Below are 21,400 nucleotides of genomic sequence, written 5' to 3' on the forward strand. Positions count from 1 at the left end.
GTGGAACCTCACTCATATTGTCCCCTGCAGGCAAGATTTTACAAGAAAATCTTTACCCTTTTCCCTTATTCCAAACAGAAACTAGAAAAATAAATAAAACACGCAAAGGGGTAATTAGGGATTGTAGAATTATAGATATAGAGTTGATTTAGCCGACATTAGGCCTGAAATTATACCACAATTCATGTGCATAACGATGTGGTCCAATTCCAAATTATTTATATTTGGGATTGTTTCTTTAGCATTTGGATTGTAACATTTTTTTAGTGGAAGTGGTCCACTTCTCATATATTATTTTAGACAACCATTTTGTACCTTGTGCTCCTGTGTGAAGCTTAACATCAAGTAATCCTGGGACCATGATGCCCAACCTTCTACCTTGGACTATACAATTACCTCGTACAAAACTCTACCTATCTCCATAACATATGGGGACCATTCTCTTTGTCATTATAGATAATATATAAGAGAATTAAAGCAAAAAAAAAAATTATTATTATTATTATAAAACAAGATAAAGGGACAATGGGGACCATTTTCTTTGCAAATGCTCAAAGACCCAAGAGTTTCCTTTCAAAAATAAGTAAAAAAATATTTTATTTATGTATGTATTATAATGCAATTGGCCAAAATTATTACTTTTTAATTTCTCTTTTATAAAAAAGAGAGGAAGACTCAAATTTTAAGAAAATTATTGGGTATATTCAAAAGTGCTAATTTTTATTTTTTTCCCTTTTATTTGCATAAATATAAAATTGATTCATAAATATATGTGAGTGAAAGAGCATGTATTTTTAACATATTGTATAATTTATCTAAATTTTATTATCTAAGTTAAATTTACAGGTATTTTGATCCCATCCTAAATATATATTTTACTGGTTAACCCTACAGGGAGACATTATCCAGGGCCGAAATAATGTATAGTGGCCGTTGTTATTTTTCAATAAATTGCTGTTTTTTTGAGACTGACGAAGCATGTTTTCATTTATACTAATAGCTAACAATAAAATAGTACCTATTTGACAAAAACAAGACTTAAAATCTATTTGATTTAGTTGTTAGATATAATTAATATAATATCTCATAATCGATACTTTTAACTAATAATTAATTTATATTAAATATTTGATAAATCATGTATAACGGTTCCGGTTAACATATAAAATAAATATATTTTATAATTTATTTTATTATTAAAATAAATATATAATTATTAATTTATTATATTATATTATTTATTTTATTATTAAAATAGATAAATAAATAATCTAAAAAAACATAATTTAATAATTTTAAAAAATAAAAAATAGATATTACAAAGATAGTAAAATTAGAGTGATGAATTAAAAATAGAAAAAATGAATTCTAATAATATTAAATAAATTATTTCATCTTTTACTGTTATAAAAATTTTGTAAAAATTAATAAATAAAATAATATATATATATTATTTATATTAATAAAATAATAATTATTTTTATGTTACATATTAGAAATTAAATGGCACCTATAATATGATTCAAGGGTATTTGGCAAACAAAAACTTAGTATTTGATCTCTGTCTTTATATATATATATATATATATGTATATGTATATAATTTCTTTGAATGTAGCATTTATTGGAGGAATCTTTTTGATGGAGAGGAATGAAGGCCGCCACCCACTCCCTCTAAATATGTGGGTGTCAATTTCTTAATGGCTGTACGAGAGAACTTACATCAAACAAAGCTGGGATTCCAATTCTACCCAACAGAAGGAAAAAGGGGTGGTGAAAATAGTTTTGAAAAATAGATAAATAAACAAGCACCAAAGAAAGAAAGATTCTTAATCCCTCTTCAGTGACACTATAATGGAAACTATTAGTAATTAATTTTTATGCGAGTGTTCTCCTCATGCCTTATTATTAATAATATAATGTGCTATGATCCTCAATTCTTGCTATTCCTCCTTTTGCTGCAAATAATTTAACCCTCATCAAGCAAATTGATAAAGTTCTAAGATGCATTATCTGCAAGGAATAATTACCATTAATTTTGCTTTCCTTTTGTTAATTTATTATATGTGTCTAGGTTTTTTTCCCAAGAATTTTGATGCTCTCAGACTAAAGAGAGGTTTTTCTCTCTCTTTTCTTATTAATCCAGGGATTAAGTTTTCGTTTCGGCTTTCCTCTACCCTTCTTTGAGGTAGGCTGTAAATAGCTTGCTTTTGGGTTTTGTTGTAGATTGGGAACGATTTGGCGACGGAACCTTTTGTTCAGCCTGTTTTTGATGTGCGCTAACCACAAAAGACATAGGCATGGCCTGGTTCAGCCCTTTGTTCCTAGCTCTACAAGCGAATTGATTACTATATATACTAAGCACTGCGAAAAATCAAACTTTGCGTAAAAAGAAGCATGCTTCTGAAAATGAAGCATCTCATAATGCTAACCTTTTTTTTATTCCTTAAAATATTGAATGAGGGAGAAAATGATTGGTCAACTTAAAATATTTTACGATTAAGCGACGGAAATAGATGTTTGTTAAAATCATAACAATTTTAATAAGTTCTTTATTTTCATATAAGCCACATACGTACGCTGTCCATAACTGATGTGAGATTCCGAAAGATTAGGCCCTAGGCACGCCCACTCGCGGACCTCAACCAGGGCCACACCAAGACACTCAGCCTCACTTTTGTTTTCACTTAAGTTATGCTTTTTTTTTGTCCAGAGGTAGACACACACAGGGTTTAGCGACGGACATAGACACTTATTAAAATCATGACAATTTTAATAAGGTTCTTATTTCCATATAAGCTACATACGTACATTGTTTACAACCGATATAAGATCACAAAAGACCTTATAGAGTGATTTTTGTTTAGTATATAAAATAAAATTATAACATTCATTCTTAAATAATAATCTCAGCAAAAGTATTATTTATTCGTAACTTGCTTCTTAATATTATGGACTAGGAGTTTCAAGTTTGGTTAATTTGGCTTATGAATGATAAGAACCCATGCTCAGCTGACGCACCTTGCCATGAAAATCGCAAAATAAATAAAAAGTAAAAGCTAATGATAGGCCTCAAATGGAGAAATTAACAAAAGGAAGAAAGTTGAATAAATTTTTCTGGATTCAAATTTCAAAACGATGGTCCAAATCAGGCATGAAATATAAAATTAACACCATTATCTAAATATGGAATCAAGTTCTTATCCTTTCTCAATAATAAAATATTATTAAAAGAAAATGCGAAATTCCAAAGACCTCTTACTGTGAATAGCAAACTTATTTTATTCATTACTAAATAGAGAAACTCAGGAATTCACCATTACTAAACTAAATAATATTACTAAACCGGTGGCGCGTGCATTCACGCCCCACTAGTTTTAGGTTCCTGGGCTTCTTGTTCCGAGTGATGAAGTGACAGACACGTTAAGGTACTTGGAAACTGTGGGGCCATTCAGCTCCTAATTGCTATGGACATCACCCCCTGGTCTGCGCCGTAATTGGAGCGCTGCTTTATACTCTCCTCTAAGGCTCTAATCATGGATTTTGTGCTGTAAAATTTTATTGAAACTAAAACAATTATTTTCTTTTTTACTTTGTTAATTTGAATTTGGTTTTATTTTCCTAAATTAAATTTCAACATGACATGAAGTATGAGCATAGTTTCAGAATGGAATTTCAGCTGGGCCAATCAGACCCAAGAAAGCTGTTTTTCCTTCTCTACTATGGCTAGGTTTGTTTGGGCAGCCCGGCCCACTTTCCAACGAGGTAAATCAGCAGTAATAAAATTAAAATTAAAACCAGCGCGAATTGTTTGGAAGAAAATAGATAACCAAGTCAGGAGTTTTTGCAACATTTTTGAGCTTACCAGCCTTTTTGGTCCATGGCTAAAAGGTTTTATATATGTCTGTATCAGAAGCGCAAATGCTCTTGAAATCGTTTACATATTGCCAAACATCGAGAAAGCAAAAGCATACCACCCAAGTCTTACGAGCAATAGGGCGATAATAAAGCACAAAACTCAAAGCATCCATCCTGGGATGAACCCATTGACTTGCTGGGCATGAGTTGTGGCAATCATCTGGTCTGTACCTACAGGGTTGTACCTGTATCCACAGCATCAAGTCAAGAAACACAGGATTAGCAAAGTGGACTAATCTTTAAATAAATTTATACATTTCTTGGAGTTGGAGGCTTACCCTATTTGCAATGTGGGATTGCATTCTAGTGGCTGGAATAACTCCTGAGATTGAGTATGCTGCTGCCCATATGGCATGCTTTGCTCACCGCTTTCCCACGAGGATCGAAGGTTAGTCCTTGCACTGATCTCATCCAGCTGACAAACAAGCATGAAAGTTTCATAGATTTTTTTCCCCTTTGGGTCATGGAAGATTGGAATAAAGTGTGAATATTTGAAAAGCTAAGTAGTGGTGGAAGACCAACGAGTAACTTCTAAAAGAGGAAATTCACAAGATGATGCGAAGCTAATTGAACGATAGAAGTGAGCTATAAATGGCCTTTTGTTTTATCTTTGCAGTTTTCAGTTGTGAGAAAATATTGTTCATTTGAAGGATCCATGCAATTCTGAACATTTCTTTGCTTTAATCATCAGAAAAATCCAGTAAAAAGAAGATGGATTCCTGATTCCAAAGGAAAATGGAATGGAAGATTCATTGATGAATAGCATAACAGAAGCAGGGCATTTAATGCTTCCGGAGCCAAATAGACAGGCAAAGCATGCTGAAATTTGAAAATAGAATGCTGTATTTCTGGGGCTAAAACAAGTCACAAAATAACAAGCCTAACCTCTTACCTTTATTGTCAAAGCTCTATTAGCCTCCAGCAACAACTGTTCCTGTATCAAAACAGTAGTCAAGTTAGCAAGGAAGCAACACAAGAGTGAATTATTCATTATAGTTATACCTCCAATTTTGAAAATACCTTGTTTTGAAGATCAGAGAGCTGGTCAAGCATAAACTGGGTCTGCAATGGCAGTTTAGATCAATAAAGTAAAAAAATCTGGGAAAGAGATACAATGTTCTCTCCAAAAAATACATGGGAACTTGAGAAATGCCATGAAAACCTGAACAGTGTCCCCAAACAAATGAGTGATCTGCCTAAATTTTTTGTGTTATTGTCAGATTGTATTGTTCTTTTCTGCTATGTTTCTGCAGATTGTTATAGGTCTTGATCTCTTTTGTGTTCTTGCCTTTTAGCATTTAAATTCCTAGGTTGGGTGTATCTAGGCAGCCTTTCTTTTTTTCCTAAATTTTATTAATTAATAAATTTTTGCTTATAAAAAAATTAGTGAAATAGAAAAAGTCATATATTGATTTTATAAAAACATGTAAATATTGGAAAAGAAAATGAAAATACAAGGATGGGTCAAGAAAAACAGGGAAACGTAATCAGAATAATAAACATTAGTTTATTGTTAGAACAACCACTCTCCTTTGCATCGATCTTCTCTACCCTTTCTTGCATATATGCTTCCTCTGACTCTATCATCAGAGATCGTTAATGCATGCTTCATTGACCCAGAAGGGATCTTTTCTGGATTGTGCTGTGTTAGCATGTCAGATATTCTAGTGATTGTAAAAGCAAACATGCAGGACCACAGATTCATTTACCCTAGTGGACCGAACTTGCTTCAGTGATGACTCTAAATGACGCTCAATCTGCTCAAGCTCCTTGGTGTTCAGAGGTCCCAAGTCCTCCCCAAGAAGGTTCCTGGAGCACAAACGCAAAGGTGTTTCATTAATAAAAATTTCTCAATTTCGGAAATGAAGTTGCAATCATTTAATTTCTACAATTGAGCTAGAAACTTTACCAAAACTTTTCCCTATCACATCAGTTTGCATCTCAAATTTTGTAGCAAATTTAATAAAACACACTGATCTAAGATGCCTGATATTCAGGTTTCTTACCTCTGAGTTCGTTGCAGAGACTCAAATTTAGCTTTCAATTTCAAGTACTCCCTGTAGCTGCTCTGCTTACACAAACCAAAATCTTAAAAGAAAAGCACAGCAACAACAAAATATACATGCTCATTCTATGGCATCTTTAAAGGCAGACTATAACAAACACATAATGAACTCTTGGCCTCTATTCCTATACTCTGCTAAAAGCAAGATGATTCCATAGTGTCATCCATGGAGACAGAATATAACCATTTAAACTACCTCGAGCTCCTTGGCAGGTTTGTTGACTTCCACCGCTCCATAGCTGCACTTTTGATACCTTTCCAGTGTCTGTAGCATGCTGAAACCAGGGCAGAAACAAGATAGAAAGGACAGGTTTATCAATTATCATATAGAAATCCTACAGAGGAAGCAGAATATTTCATCGTCTCAAAGCAACACATATTTATCTTTTGTATTCCTAATCCATTTCATGAGAATACTCTCATTTTTTTTTCTAGGATTTTTTTTTTATATTTTGGGAATTAAAATTTTGTTGTCATAAATTGAAAATGATTTTTAATTAAATTAAAACTCTCAAATATAATGAGAACACAAACAAATTAGTCATCCATATGCGATCTTACCAACATATACATGCCAAAAAAAAAAAAAATTCAACTAAATTGTGTAGGATGGAGCGGGGCGTTGAGTTTGAAAACAAATCAGATAAAGGAGGCCCAAAGAGAAATTGACTAAAATTTGTGGGAGGCCTGTATTTAATATTTTTCAATCATATGGGCAGCATTATAAACTTGGCTCCACAGGCCCACGTAATTTAGTTCCTATGAATTGAACTATTTCCTCACGGCCCAATTTTTATTGTCAAATGTTTATTAAATTATTTTTTCCATCCTTAACCTTATGAACTTTTCTTTTTTAAAAAGATTTTCTTAGCATAGTGCTTCCACTAATTAAGAAAAATAGACACTCACAAAATAGATTATCGATCACTCACCTATTGATCCAATGGTTTCCTAATCCGATCTCTCTATATTACAAGACAGTTGCCAACTATAATGCATGGTAAATCTAGGATTTTGTTGCAAAAGAAGCCTTCTCTAGTGGTATATATATATATATATATATATATATATATATATATATATATATATATATATATATATATATATATATAAAGAGATAAGTGGGTCACCTGCTCCCTTAATTACTCCCTTTTCTTTCCAATCTGAGTTTCAAGAAAAAGAATCTACAAATCTAGGATTACAAATATCTTATGCTATACACAACTTTTTACAGTTCAAGTCCTACCATTATTCATAGGAGAAATTACTTAGCAGACAGATTATTATTATTACTCAAAGAAGTCTCAAGATGGGAAAGTTCAATAAATGCAAAACCAAGGTTTGTGGCTAAAATGTGGATCAATTCGTTGGATGGCCAAAAATCTGAAGGTGGATAACTGATGACTTTTATGCAACGAGGAAGGAAAGATTTTTTTAACCTTATCACTAGCTTATGGATTCAAATTTTGGATCACTTGATCATGATATTGAACATTACTAATCTTAAAATTTTAAGAATAGATTTCATTTTTCTAAAAACAATGGTAAACTTGTATTAATGTAATAGTTTTGCTATATGCATGTAGTTTGATGCCCTATCATTTCATGAACTTACTTTGGCTTAGATGAAACTCATGCTCCATAACTGAACATTGGTCTAAAGTTTTTCAACTTTAGATTATTATTATTAAAAGAAGATTTATACATGCTAGTCCTATTGTGTTGCCTAAGCCCATTAAGTTTCCAAAGGCAAAAAAATCTTGAACTCCTCTTTCATATGCAGCAGTGTATACCCTAAACATCGATCACACACATATGCACAAACATTAGCATGAAATTTTATGGACTGTAGACCAAAGGGGGCAAAACAGGTATCACAAATAATAGGTTTGAGCACTCATGCTTGAACTTATAAATAGACTTGAATTGATTTTAGAAATATAACTTGCAAGCTGAACGAAGATAACCGAAATTTCCTGTCATTAAATTGGACGATCATTTAATAAAATACCATTGAATGCCATGCATCATAAAAGATGATATGCCATTCATCACAAAAGAGACAACTAGATATTAGATTAGGTTAAGTGCCTAACTGAACAGAATTTTAAGATCAAACTATCATGTTTTAACAATTTTTTGAGAAAATGTTTATTTAGATTTAATCTATTATTGACTCAATATATAAGTATATGAGTTTCACTTATTTTACATACGTGTTCTATCATATATATTGTATTTTGAATCCAAGAATCAAACAAAAAAGTTAATATTAATTATAATGTATAGCTTAATGTCTCATCAAATAAAAATGTACTCAACCAGGTAAGTATTTAGTCGTTATAAAATTTACTTAAATCAAAAGAAAGAACTCATAAGAGAAGAGAAAATCGATTGTGACATGCATGTATTCATTGTAGACCAAGAACTATGGCTACATTAACAAACATCTCATTGGGGGAATGTATGGTCCTTTCAACAAATAGACAAAAGCTTGACCGATGAAAGAAATTAAGCAGACAATAGAATATACTCATACTTCATTACCTTAAAAACGAAGACATGCAGCAGTTGTTCAAAAGATGTGTTTGATTTCTATATATTCTTGGCAATGTCGACTATTATATATATATATATATATATATATATATATCAGAAGCCTATTTTTGCGCTTCTAATTTTTCAATATAATTAAAGATGGATTATTTACTTTAAGAGTAAAGAATTTGCCAAGAAAAAAATATTTTTCTTTATAAATCACTTGCCACTTAGGCTAACCTTTGGGTTAATTATTTCTAACTTTTTGTAAACTGCAATATCTTTATGAAAAGAAGAAACATGAAATTTTACTAAAAATTTAAAGGAAATTAGCAAGGATATTTAATATAGTACTCGTAACCATACAAAAAAAGATAACCAAATATCCATAATACTCTTGCAGCAGCCTCTTCTGAAGGAATTAATTATAAAAGATGATGGAGTCTATTATTTAATTTTATCAAGTACCTATAATTTGCTTCGTTGAAAGAAGTTTTTATACGGAGTCCAGCAACAAGGGAGAACTTTATATACCTAGCAGATAACCGATGAATATGACCATGTTCTCTGGCTTTTATTCAGTCTGCATCTCTCCATCTTTCACAAAACCCCAAAATGAAACATGGGTTACAATCATAGTTCTCAAGCTAATCTACAGAACTTCTTTTCTCCAACGGTTATGGCCAAATTGTTTCAGACAAAGCAGGAAAAAGGAAAAATTCGAAACCTAACGATCAGGGGAACACCATATATATATATATATATATATATATATATATATATATATATATATATATATATATATATGCATAGTTTCTTTCTTTCAACAAAGAAAAAAAAAAGAAGAAGATGGAGAAATCAGCGATGAAAATTTTGATCAAGGAAGTTGCTTCTGTCTTTAGATCAAAATTGTCAGCTGACTACTATTACTACTACTGAATTTCACATAAATACATAATCGACCAAAATATTAACTAGCTCAACGAAAGCCCAGCTAAAGATCTCCAAGTGAACAAAAAAAGCTTTAAATATGATTCAGATCTCACAAGAATCAGACGAAGCAGATCAAGCAAAACCTAAATTGACCATAAAATGAGCTCATGAAGGTCACCAAATTCTCAACCTTATTAAAGTAATTATCATTCCAAAAAGCCATCAAAAAGGAAAAAGAAAAAAAAAATAATTATGAGACGGAAAGAGTTGAAGAATTAAAGCTTGCTTTAATTTGTAGCATATTAATCAAAATAAAATCTGAAGTTCATGAGCGCATAAATCAAGAGAACAAGCAGATCGCACACATCTTCAAGGGCTATGCACAAATATACGCAAGTGTGCGTGTGTGAATACATATATATATATATATAGAGAGAGAGAGAGAGAGAGAGAGAGAGGGGAAAGGATCATACTTAGAGATGCTACTGAACTCATAGAGCTTGCCACGGTTAGAGAAGATGATGAGAGCGACCTCAGCATCACAGAGCACAGAGAGTTCATACGCTTTCTTCAACAACCCATTCCTCCTCTTTGCAAAAGTCACCTGCCTGTTTATCTTGTTCTCTATCCTCTTCAGCTCCACTCTTCCCCTCCCCATATCCTTATCTAATTATAAACCACTAACCAAATTAGAACTGTCTCTCCTTTATTTCTATATAAATATATATATGAGCATATGTATCTCTATATTATCTAAAGCTTATATATTTGTATATATGTTACTCTTTTCTCTTCTTCTTCTTCTTCTTCTTCTCCTCCTATGAACAAGTTGATCTCTCTTTAATGGGTCAATGCTCAAATGTAACCAAAAATGTGAAAAACAAGAGAAAGTTGGAAACTTTGAAGAAACCCTAGAGAAAGGGAGAAGTTTTGTTTTTGGGTTCTCCTCTTTTTCTCTGCTCTTCCCGTTTATTCAATATTTAACCTCAGGCTTCTATCTAACATCACCAGGAGTAAATTGCAGCTAGCTAGGGTTAGTTGTTCCTTCTAGTTCCAGGTAATCCTCCCTTGTGTTACTGTTCATTTTCAACTAAAATGTCCACTCTGCCTCCATGAACGTGTTTTACACGCCTCCATGTCTTCCTTGCGTGCCTTTGTCAGGGCAAGAAGGATTGGCAAGTGAGTTGACGCTCTCGATGTGAGAGTGGTGATAGATTGCAGTGTTCACTGAAACAAATTTTGAGTTCTCTTTTCTAATTGTCTTTAGAAGTAGCAGAACGTCGTCACCAACCTTAAAATGGATTAATACGTGTCGATTCTTCATTGGTTTTAAGTCAACGTCGATCTAATTTTTTTTTAACCATTTTTTAGTTGGCAAATTAGAAAATAAAATATTAATTTTATTAAATTACCCCAACAACATTGCTTAATTTCAGTTAAGAAAAAAACGATTGCTTAATTTCAATGTTCTTGAGGTATTTTTCTTTTTTTTTTATTGTGATAAATCGTATTATAAGTCGATTTTTATATATATTATTTTACTAAAGACAATATATCCCTTGATCTAATAATATTTTTTTAAAAAATATTATTGATAAATTTACTATTGATTTAAAAAAATATTAGGTAATTTTTTTCCTAACCAATAAAATAAATAATCTTAGTATAAATAGATGTAGAGACTTATTATTGAAATCTCTCTACTTATTGTACTTTAAAGGTGAAGGAAGATCAACCGGATTATCGATTGATTGAGATTATTTCCTTTTATTACATTGAAAGATAGTGGTGAATTGAAGCCATCAAAGATTGCACAAGTTAATTTAAATAATTTGTATTTTTCTATTAAAAATTATTAAACAACATAGAATACAATTTTTCTTTTCTATTTTTTAAGGGTTGGAAACAAATAAATGAACAATTGAGAAAATAATTAGTATGTTGAAAGTTAATGGGTGATAATATACATTCACAAATAAAATAGATTCCTTTCCAAAATTTACAATCAAAGTATAAAATAAAAAGTGGCTTCTCATCAAGTGAAACTCAGGCAAAAGCGTCAAGCCAAAACATAAAGGTGTCAAAAAGGGCCAGCATTAATTGGTTCTGCTCTTAAATGACATTAAATGTATTTCAATTCGCCATCTCATGAGAAGTTTCAAATTTGAATTCGTTAAGTAGAAATGAAAAAAACGTTCATAAAAAAAAAGAGTTAGAGTTAGTGTCTGTTTGACATTAGATTTGAAGGTCATTATTTTACTGTGATTGAAAAAACGACAACCATCATCATTAGCACTAACATATATACTTATTTATTAGAAACAAACACTCATCTTTTGATTACACTAGTTACTAACTTTGAATACATGAAAAGAAAAAAAGAATAAAGAAGCTTGGTGATGATGTTTATGCAAAGATTAAAGAGAGTGGAAACACTATCAGAAACAGTAGGTTGTCAATGGAAGTTGTAATCAAATTGTAAGATACATAGAACATGATGGATATAATAGGGCTTTTTAATTATCAAATTAACTCGACCATTACCAAGAATAGCTAGCTAGAGTTATTGATTTACATGTATACACATATCCAACCTACATGGGCTTTGCCTAAGCTACTTACTTTATTTTCCTTTATCTTCTAATTAGCTACCTTAAGCAACTTGACATTTTCAGTGGCGTAGGAATCTTAAGGTAATGCTTACGTTTGACAACTAATTAATCTTAGATTATTTTTGGTAGGCCATAATGCAATGTAATATAATCATATTTTCTATTGAATCTCAACAGAAAATTGATCACATTATGACCTATTAAACGTAACATAAACGCATTACAAAAAGGCTTAGTACGACAAGCAATACATATTCATTCATGGAAAAATTAATATCCCCAAGTCTTTAAATTTTAAATAAAGCAACTATCTGTCGAGCCTAAAATTGGCTCTAAAATGTAAAATGTTTTGAGTATAATTAAAAAAAAAAAAGGAGGGGGGGTGGGGGGGTGGGTTTCTCCACAGGGGCCTTAGCTGGAGAGAGCTGCTTTTCACTAAGAATTCTATGCCAAAATGGTTAAAGATGCCAAAAATAGATAAGGAGTACTGTAGTAGTTAAGTGAGATTAAGAGGAAAATATGAACATAACTTGCTATATAAATAAGGTAATTGGGATTTGACAAATGACAAATCTCTCATTTCAAAATAATTTCTTATTGATCAGTTAGGGAAGAAGGAAAATTTCAACATAGTCCACAATGGTTATAGAATCAAGGGTTTTGAAGGCTATATAGATAATTTTACTTTATATATGCAATATGTGCGTGATCATTTATAGCTATCACCATATGGCAATGCACTGTAGCCACTACAAGAAGCAAATGCTTAGGATTGTTTTTCTGTTGGGAAGCCGTAAAAGGCACCGATCTTAGATGAAGGTGAAGAAGTAGTGTTTATGGTGTGTTCTTGATTTATAAGAGAAAGCATACACAATATACATCTATGTGGGCATGGGTAGTTTGGTCAACTTTTATATTGTGGAAGCAATTCACTACTAAATTAGGCAAGCTATAGGGGATGTATTATAAGCATCCCATTCATGAACAAGTGGTCCTGTATCAAGGGATGGTTGGCTTCCATTGATTTAGTGCGTCAACTATTTCTGTATACCACTAAATTGGCCAAAACAAGAACCCAACTAAAACTGTTCAATGAGAGAAATAGGAGAGTGGAGAGAGAGATTCTCCTCCACACTTTTTATGCAAATATAATACTATCTCTATCTTTAAAAAGACAACCCATTCAGGGCAGTGGTTTATTGTTTAAACCTTGAAGGCTTGCGACTCGTGAAGTCTTCCAAGTGTACTAGTAAGCTAGCTAGCCTGAATTGAATCCACAATCAACAAGTCTTTGGTTGCATTTAGTTGTTTCAATTTTTTTAATAATTTTACAATGATACATGCCAAACAAATCTAATAATTAAATATGTATATATATTTGAGTCCTATTGAGCAATATTAGTTGTTTTAGTAGTTGTTAGCTGTTCTAGTAACTGTCAGCTATTATACTAGCCCTTAACTGCTAAATATTAGTGATTAGTAATTTATATAGTGATTTAAAGGATAAATATTCTGTAAAAATAATTATTGGATTAACTATTAAATATAAAAATAATGGTATATTTTATTAACTTATGTAAAAAATGCTTCTTTTACTTATATAAATTAGTAGAGGTAACTTTTTATGAACTACTCTCTCAACCTTAAATACTGTCAAAAATATTGTACCACTGAATAATATAAATAAAAAAGTCAGTGTTTTAACTAAAGTCAAAATACTAAATACTACCTTAAATTTCTGTTGCTGAACAAAGGTCTTATTGTTGATAAATGATAATTTAATCAATAATTTTATATTAAAATTAATGATAAATAAATTTAAAAATGTCATTCATTTTAATAATAAGACTAAGTTAATTATTTGAAAAACCCAACAAAATTAAATAATAAAACTTGATATGCTAGTATCATTTTTTTTAAAAAGTGGATAGTGGGGTTACCAAATGGTAGAAAATTAACACTATAGAATGAAACATAAAGGGATAAATAGCATATCCCATTTGTAGATATTAGAAAGGCAAACGAATGCCAGTTAGAGTGATCGGTTGGAATCCTTTGTAATTAAGGAAAAAAGAAAATCATACCAAAAATATATGCAATAGATATTATTCACTAATATGCTGCTTCTTTGTATTTTCATGCCCTAAAATGTTCTATCAAGTTCCATAAGAGTAGAAAAGAATAAGCATTTCAGAGCTTTAGAAAAAAAAATCAAAGTAAAGAGAAAAAAAAAATTATAATTTTTTAAAAAAATTTGTTTAAACTTAATTTATTATGATTTAAATATAAATATAAAATATTTATATATTTAATATTTAATATATAGATTTTATGAATTGAGTTTGGATAAGAAAAGATCGATTAAACAAAAGCAGCAAAAACGTGTCGACATCACAACTCAGCCTCTTGTGCACCTTTCCAAAGACCGTGTCTTTTTCAAACCTTGCAAAACTGAGAGCTGTCAAATAGTAACAGCACATTCGATACGTGTCCGTCTTTTGCGACTCGTGAAGTCTTCCAAGTGTACTAGTAAGCTAGCTAGCCTGAATTGAATCCACAATCAACAAGTCTTTGGTTGCATTTAGTTGTTTCAATTTTTTTAATAATTTTACAATGATACATGCCAAACAAATCTAATAATTAAATATGTATATATATTTGAGTCCTATTGAGCAATATTAGTTGTTTTAGTAGTTGTTAACTGTTCTAGTAACTGTCAGCTATTATACTAGCCCTTAACTGCTAAATATTAGTGATTAGTAATTTATATAGTGATTTAAAGGATAAATATTCTGTAAAAATAATTATTGGATTAACTATTAAATATAAAAATAATGGTATATTTTATTAACTTATGTAAAAAATGCTTCTTTTACTTATATAAATTAGTAGAGGTAACTTTTTATGAACTACTCTCTCAACCTTAAATACTGTCAAAAATATTGTACCACTGAATAATATAAATAAAAAAGTCAGTGTTTTAACTAAAGTCAAAATACTAAATACTACCTTAAATTTCTGTTGCTGAACAAAGGTCTTATTGTTGATAAATGATAATTTAATCAATAATTTTATATTAAAATTAATGATAAATAAATTTAAAAATGTCATTCATTTTAATAATAAGACTAAGTTAATTATTTGAAAAACCCAACAAAATTAAATAATAAAACTTGATATGCTAGTATCATTTTTTTTAAAAAGTGGATAGTGGGGTTACCAAATGGTAGAAAATTAACACTATAGAATGAAACATAAAGGGATAAATAGCATATCCCATTTGTAGATATTAGAAAGGCAAACGAATGCCAGTTAGAGTGATCGGTTGGAATCCTTTGTAATTAAGGAAAAAAGAAAATCATACCAAAAATATATGCAATAGATATTATTCACTAATATGCTGCTTCTTTGTATTTTCATGCCCTAAAATGTTCTATCAAGTTCCATAAGAGTAGAAAAGAATAAGCATTTCAGAGCTTTAGAAAAAAAAATCAAAGTAAAGAGAAAAAAAAAATTATAATTTTTTAAAAAAATTTGTTTAAACTTAATTTATTATGATTTAAATATAAATATAAAATATTTATATATTTAATATTTAATATATAGATTTTATGAATTGAGTTTGGATAAGAAAAGATCGATTAAACAAAAGCAGCAAAAACGTGTCGACATCACAACTCAGCCTCTTGTGCACCTTTCCAAAGACCGTGTCTTTTTCAAACCTTGCAAAACTGAGAGCTGTCAAATAGTAACAGCACATTCGATACGTGTCCGTCTTCAACTGGCTCTGGTAAACAGTGCCAGGTGAAGATGGAGAGTCCGCCACCGTACGCTCGGTTACGCCGTAATATCTGAACAGTGATTTAAGCTCGGTTACACGTGTCGGGCTTAGACAGCAGGACATGGTCGTAAAGTGGATGTCTCCCGGTTACTGTTGACGCCTGTCGTTTGCGTGCTTAGAAAAGTTACTGTATAATAATTGGACAGCGTCATTGTTGTACTTTGACATGTTTACCCTTTGATTGTGCGCTGTGAATTTATATGATTTGACTTGCAAAATGATCCGTAATTTTATTTTATTGAAAATATTCTATACCTAAAAAAAAACAAGGAATATCACATGGAAAATGTACGAATTATTCCACATTCTACAAGTGCTGGCGCATGCTAGCTTTCTAATTCAACTTGTCATGATAATCATGTCGGTGTGTATTGAATTCAGTATTTTTTTATTTAAATTTAATTTATTATAAATTTAAAATTTATTTATATAATATATAAATTTTATATAATTATATTTTAAATTTATGATAAATACAGTTTGGGTAAAAATTTTCCTTGAATCCAAATGATAAAACCACTCACACAAAGTGTTGAATTTGAGGCAATTTTGGAAGAAGGTGTGGTGTAGCTAAAAAAATCTTGAATATGTGCATTGCTTTGGCCTTTGGATAAATGACTGCAGTTCTCAAGCACCTTTACCTTACCCAGATAGATGCCATCCAAATTGCAGCCTTCCTATCCTATTCCTAGCTGCCAACCTCAAACTTCAAAGGTTCTCTCCCTAGCTACCGCCTAGCTACTCTCTAACACGCTGTCTTAGATCATCCATTATTCAGCATGGGAAGGTCTGTGGATTTCTTTTCTTTATATGGCCCAACTAAAATCCAGAGTAGAAGAAACCAAAACTATAGTAATTGCAAGGAGGAAAGCTTGAACATAAGCAAGTTCTTTCTTTAAAAAAAAAAAAAAAAAAATTATTTGAGGACAGAATATAGCCAAGTTCTGGAGAGCATTTTTTGTTTTTTTACAAGATCTACATATAATTAAACTGATGGTACTTCAGAGCAATCAGGGCAGCAGAAATGGCCTCTAGCTCTGCATTTAGTACATTTAAAGGCTTTCGCCTTTGATTCTCCACCAAGGGACTGATACAAGTCGTCCATCATGTTAAAACTTAATGGTCCACCTTCCTTGACCGATCCAATTCCTTTACATTTTGAGCAAGCTATCATCCTTAGATCCCCGCATGTCTTGCACATACCTAGAGAGCTGCAGATTCAAGGGGTTGCTCATAAGCAGAATTACAGTATGTAACTACTAAAATTTGTATTAGCAATGCACAAGTATTATTCATTTTCTACATTTGGTCTCATTTATCTGATGAATTTGTTACACAGTATCAAGGGATAATCAAGTCTCAGCAGAAAATTGTTAACGCTTAATCAATCAGGTTAAGCTACCAGCATATAATTGACAACCACATAGTGAAAATTTGGTGAACCTCTACCTCTAGGCTCGGGGCTTTCATGTTTTTGCAGACATATGTATAAATTTGAGCAAGTGAATAAATAGAAAATACAACAAGTAGATAGGATTGCCAAAATTTTAGCGCCTTCAGCTTGTGTCAATGCTAATTTGCTATCTAATTTCATCAAATTTAGTTATGCCTTCAGTATTAACCAATGCCACTTCTCCTATCGGAAATGGAGACGAAGTTAACTTCTAAATTTGCTAATGTAGTACTTTAGTTGACCTCACTGGCATTGCCTTGCTTGTAATTTCAATTCTGCAACAGCTTAAATTGTGTTTACAGCATTTAAAATTAAAGTATATCATCCAATGAAACAAAACAGATATTTCTACTTTTCATAAGTCACCCACAAGAAGCATCATCTCTATTCAATCAACAATGTGATATACTAGCATAACAAAAGTTGTTAAACCATGGTGCTGATTACCATAGCTTATAACCAGATTAATGATGCTCTAAACGTAGAGACTTGCAAGAACTTCATTTCAACTCAAATTCTCTTTGATGAAACAACTAAAACATGGTTACAGTGGTTATAACCTCTAGAACGTTGTGCATTTTATCAATTTACCGTGGACAACAGCAATTTGGGGAAAGAGTACTGTAGAACTATAATCCATAATGATCATTGAAGAACCACTTATGTTTCACTTTCCCCATCTGACTTTAGAAACAATAATACTTAAATCTTAAATTCATTCTCAATTTCCCTTGCAAAGATACACGATCCCTTCAGTAGCTCAAATAACATTCCACAGCTCAACAAGCAACAATAATATGGCCCATAATACACCATGTTAAAGACGTTTTGTCCCCCCTCTAATAAAGTCTACAACTGGAAATTATTACGTTTGCAATGGACACTAATCACTACCCGTCACTATTTGTTGAACCATTTTCATTCACAGTAGTTATGCTTGCAATGAATTTCAAACCAACCACTAGAAAAACAACAATCCCAAAAAAAAGCCCAAAATCATGGGCGATCCTTTGCAACGGACAATTTTTCCACAGAAATTCTAAATCATTTCTGTGTAATATGGCACAAAGATGATAACCCAGAAACAGAAGTGAAATGTAGTAAAGTTTCCTTTATACCTTCTCTGTGAATTAGAGATGAAAGAATCAATCTTTGGGGCAGCAATGGTGCAACATAGGAGTAAAGTACCCACTCCAAGTCCTGCCACTTCACTTGCTGTAATATTATTCATCTCCTCCTCAGTTGGATAGTGCATGTACGTGTTTCAACAAGATCGTAGTTTCATATCTCCTCCTGTGGAGGATAACCTTATCCTGTTTTAGCTATGTGATATATAAAAAATAAATAAATAAATTTGACAATTGATTGCAGCCTCCAGAGTCCAGACTATCAGTTGAGTTGGTTAAAGCGTAGTGCAACTGCAGGCTCGAGACCTGACTGGCCCAAACCGTTCTTTTGAAAAATATGTGATTGGGCTCGTTTTAATGGCCTCATATTGGCCCGTGGTTTTCTGCACTAAACCATGTTAAAATTTAATGGATTCTGAATCAGCATTGCACTTCCCCATTGAGAATATTATAAATTCTTGTTGATGAATTAATTCCAGAACTAAATCCCTTGCATTCGAAAACCACATGGAATAAAGTTAATTATAATTAAAAATCTGTCTTTTCGTGTTCGTGAAATTGATTATCACCACTTACCACTTCTAACCACAATGGCAACAACAAGAATTATATATATGGACACAATGTTTTTATTATCTATATTCTTTTTGCGTCAATATATTTTGAAATATTGGTATTACTTCATAGATAATGATATGATTTGAATTTCATTATTAATTTGTAAGGATATATATTATTTAAAATAAGAACTTATTCAAATTCCAAACATACATATAGTGGGAGAATACCCTCATTCTACCACTGAAATTGCCTGACACAAATCATGTGTGGAAGAATTACTCACTAGTCACTACTATTTAAAAATGTAACAATACAAACAGCATCTTACAGAATTAGAGAGTTAATGGCAAAATTAACCTGCCAATCTTGGGGGAAAAAGCCATAACAAGATTCACAGTTATTATTATTACTATTATCTGCTGACTCAAATTAATAATAATGTTACAACTACCAAGAATAAACCAGTTAGACACAAGCACAACATGATTTGTTTCTCATAATCATTAATTCTTAGAAAATGTATCCTCCAGTACTAGAATAGGCATTGTTTGAACCCCCTCCAAAAGAAAAAGCTGTTGCTTGATTTTGCTTGGCAATCTTGCTGCAGTTACTAGTATGACAAACCTGATCATCCAGGTTCCACAGGCCACCCCAAAGTAGTCCATCATCCACCACAAAATCTGCCCATGATGCAACATCTTGAGACATCACAGGCAAGCAATGATCTCCCAAAGTGGGGTACATGCAAACCATCTCTTGTTTTTCTTGTGCCTCATGGATTTTTCCTTCATTTGTAATGTCGATCGCTTTCGTTTTATCAACACCCAATTGCTTCTGCTGCTCTTGTTCTTTTTGTAGCTGCAACTTTTTATTAAGAACTTGAGCTTTTTGCTTTTCTTGTTTCTGATTAGAGGATTTTTCTCTTTTCATGAAATGGGTTCTCCAATAGTTCTTTATCTCATTGTCTGTTCTCCCTGGCAAGTATCTGGCAATAGTCGACCACCTGTGCATATTATATTAATATATCAAATTTAATATTAAACTTTAGCAAGAATGAGAATGAATAAGAAAAGAAAGAGAGAGTTGCGTTACTTGTTGCCCCAGAGAGCATGCAGTTCAATGATGATGCCTTCCTCTTGAGGTGTTATTTGGCCTCTCTTAAGGCCAGGCCTGAGGTAATTCACCCACCTCAGCCTGCAGCTCTTGCCACTCCTATTCAAACCTACTAGCACCCAGTAGCAATTATAAAGTTAAAATAATACAGGCAGATGAAAAATATATATTCATGTCAAACAAAGTAAACAGATACAGAAATATTTTTGTTCTTTTCTGATGAATAATGCTCTCTCACATTTACCTGCACACCTAGCCACAGAGCTCCATCTTCCTTCTCCATGCAATTTGACATATTCACTGAGCAACTTGTCCTCCTCAAGAGTCCAAGGACCTTTCCTCCACCCTTGCTGAGGAAAATCTCCCCAACCCATCATATCTACTAATGATTCTTTTACTTCGACTCTCCCCTATAATATGTTGTCTCCAAATTGTATAACACAAAATGCACCCGGCCTTCCCTTATATATGTGTGCGTGTGTGTAAGATCTCCTCATCAATCAGTCACTTCAAATCTTTTTCATTAACCAAACTGACGTGCATGATCTCAATAGCACTAACTCTTCTAATCATTCCCCTCCTTCCCAATCCCCATCATCTTGCGTCCAAGTGTTCAGACAAGGTGCTTACCAGCTCAATATCTCCAACCCAATTAGCAAGGAACATCTGTGTCTATTAAATCTTCGTTATCGCACATTGCATATGTCTCTAACCTCATGTGCAGCATTCCAATTACACATATTCCAAAGCACAAACCAAGCATAGATATATGTATATAATTCTTGATTCAGCCGAAAAAGCTAGTGGGTAGTTGAATGTTTCCTCGAAAACGGCTTCTGCTCCAATGGAATCATACCATCTGTAGAAACAAAAGATTCTTAAATGCATGCTTTAGATATTGTTTAATATTGATTTATGTGTATTTTATAAGCATGATGAAGGTTCTGGATACCAGTTAAGGTAATGCGGTCTTTGAATGTGCGATAAGGGACAGAGTTGGATGAGTCACCTATGTCTATGTGTGGCCTTTGGGATGACTATAAATAGCATATGGAATGTTAGGGCATAGTTTAATTGGCTATACTCCATTTTTTTAATACTTGAGATATCTATTTATAGGTAAAGATGGCAACAGTTCAAGATCTTGTGCTAATTCAAAGGATCATATGTATGCTTGATTTGATCGTGAGAAAAAGAAATATGAAAGCTTTGTGGTTATGGGGTCTCTGATCAACTCTG

The 21,400-nt window shown here is 32.1% G+C and overlaps 3 protein-coding genes across 4 annotated transcripts; all 3 read right to left on the minus strand.

Moving 5' to 3' along the window:
- Positions 1 to 3,807: 3,807 nt before the first annotated feature.
- Positions 3,808 to 10,473, minus strand: LOC110672338 (agamous-like MADS-box protein MADS2). The gene is made up of 8 exons (XM_021835087.2): positions 9,928 to 10,473; positions 6,180 to 6,258; positions 5,925 to 5,986; positions 5,628 to 5,727; positions 4,939 to 4,980; positions 4,811 to 4,852; positions 4,197 to 4,333; positions 3,808 to 4,103 (listed from the first exon to the last, which is right to left on the minus strand). The coding sequence occupies exons 1-8, from the start codon at positions 10,110 to 10,112 to the stop codon at positions 4,019 to 4,021; spliced, it is 732 nt and encodes a 243-aa protein (XP_021690779.1). The 5' UTR covers positions 10,113 to 10,473; the 3' UTR covers positions 3,808 to 4,018.
- A 6,266-nt stretch (positions 10,474 to 16,739) lies between these two features.
- On the minus strand, positions 16,740 to 18,708 carry LOC110672336 (uncharacterized). The gene is made up of 2 exons (XM_021835084.2): positions 18,479 to 18,708; positions 16,740 to 17,118 (listed from the first exon to the last, which is right to left on the minus strand). The coding sequence occupies exons 1-2, from the start codon at positions 18,613 to 18,615 to the stop codon at positions 16,893 to 16,895; spliced, it is 363 nt and encodes a 120-aa protein (XP_021690776.1). The 5' UTR covers positions 18,616 to 18,708; the 3' UTR covers positions 16,740 to 16,892.
- A 605-nt stretch (positions 18,709 to 19,313) lies between these two features.
- Positions 19,314 to 21,039, minus strand: LOC110672358 (transcription factor MYB2). Of its 2 annotated transcripts, none has more exons than XM_021835120.2 (3): positions 20,406 to 21,039; positions 20,141 to 20,273; positions 19,314 to 20,051 (listed from the first exon to the last, which is right to left on the minus strand). In XM_021835120.2, exons 1-3 carry the CDS (start codon positions 20,536 to 20,538, stop codon positions 19,559 to 19,561), a joined length of 759 nt encoding a protein of 252 aa, XP_021690812.2. In that variant the 5' UTR covers positions 20,539 to 21,039; the 3' UTR covers positions 19,314 to 19,558. The 2 variants fall into 2 exon arrangements, with proteins under 2 accessions (XP_021690812.2, XP_021690813.2); XM_021835121.2 differs by having other exon boundaries at positions 20,141 to 20,270; positions 20,406 to 21,038.
- Between the last annotated feature and the right edge of the window lie 361 nt (positions 21,040 to 21,400).

The sequence above is a fragment of the Hevea brasiliensis genome, chromosome 16 (assembly GCF_030052815.1).
Source record: "Hevea brasiliensis isolate MT/VB/25A 57/8 chromosome 16, ASM3005281v1, whole genome shotgun sequence".
In the NCBI taxonomy this organism is placed as follows: domain Eukaryota; kingdom Viridiplantae; phylum Streptophyta; class Magnoliopsida; order Malpighiales; family Euphorbiaceae; genus Hevea; species Hevea brasiliensis.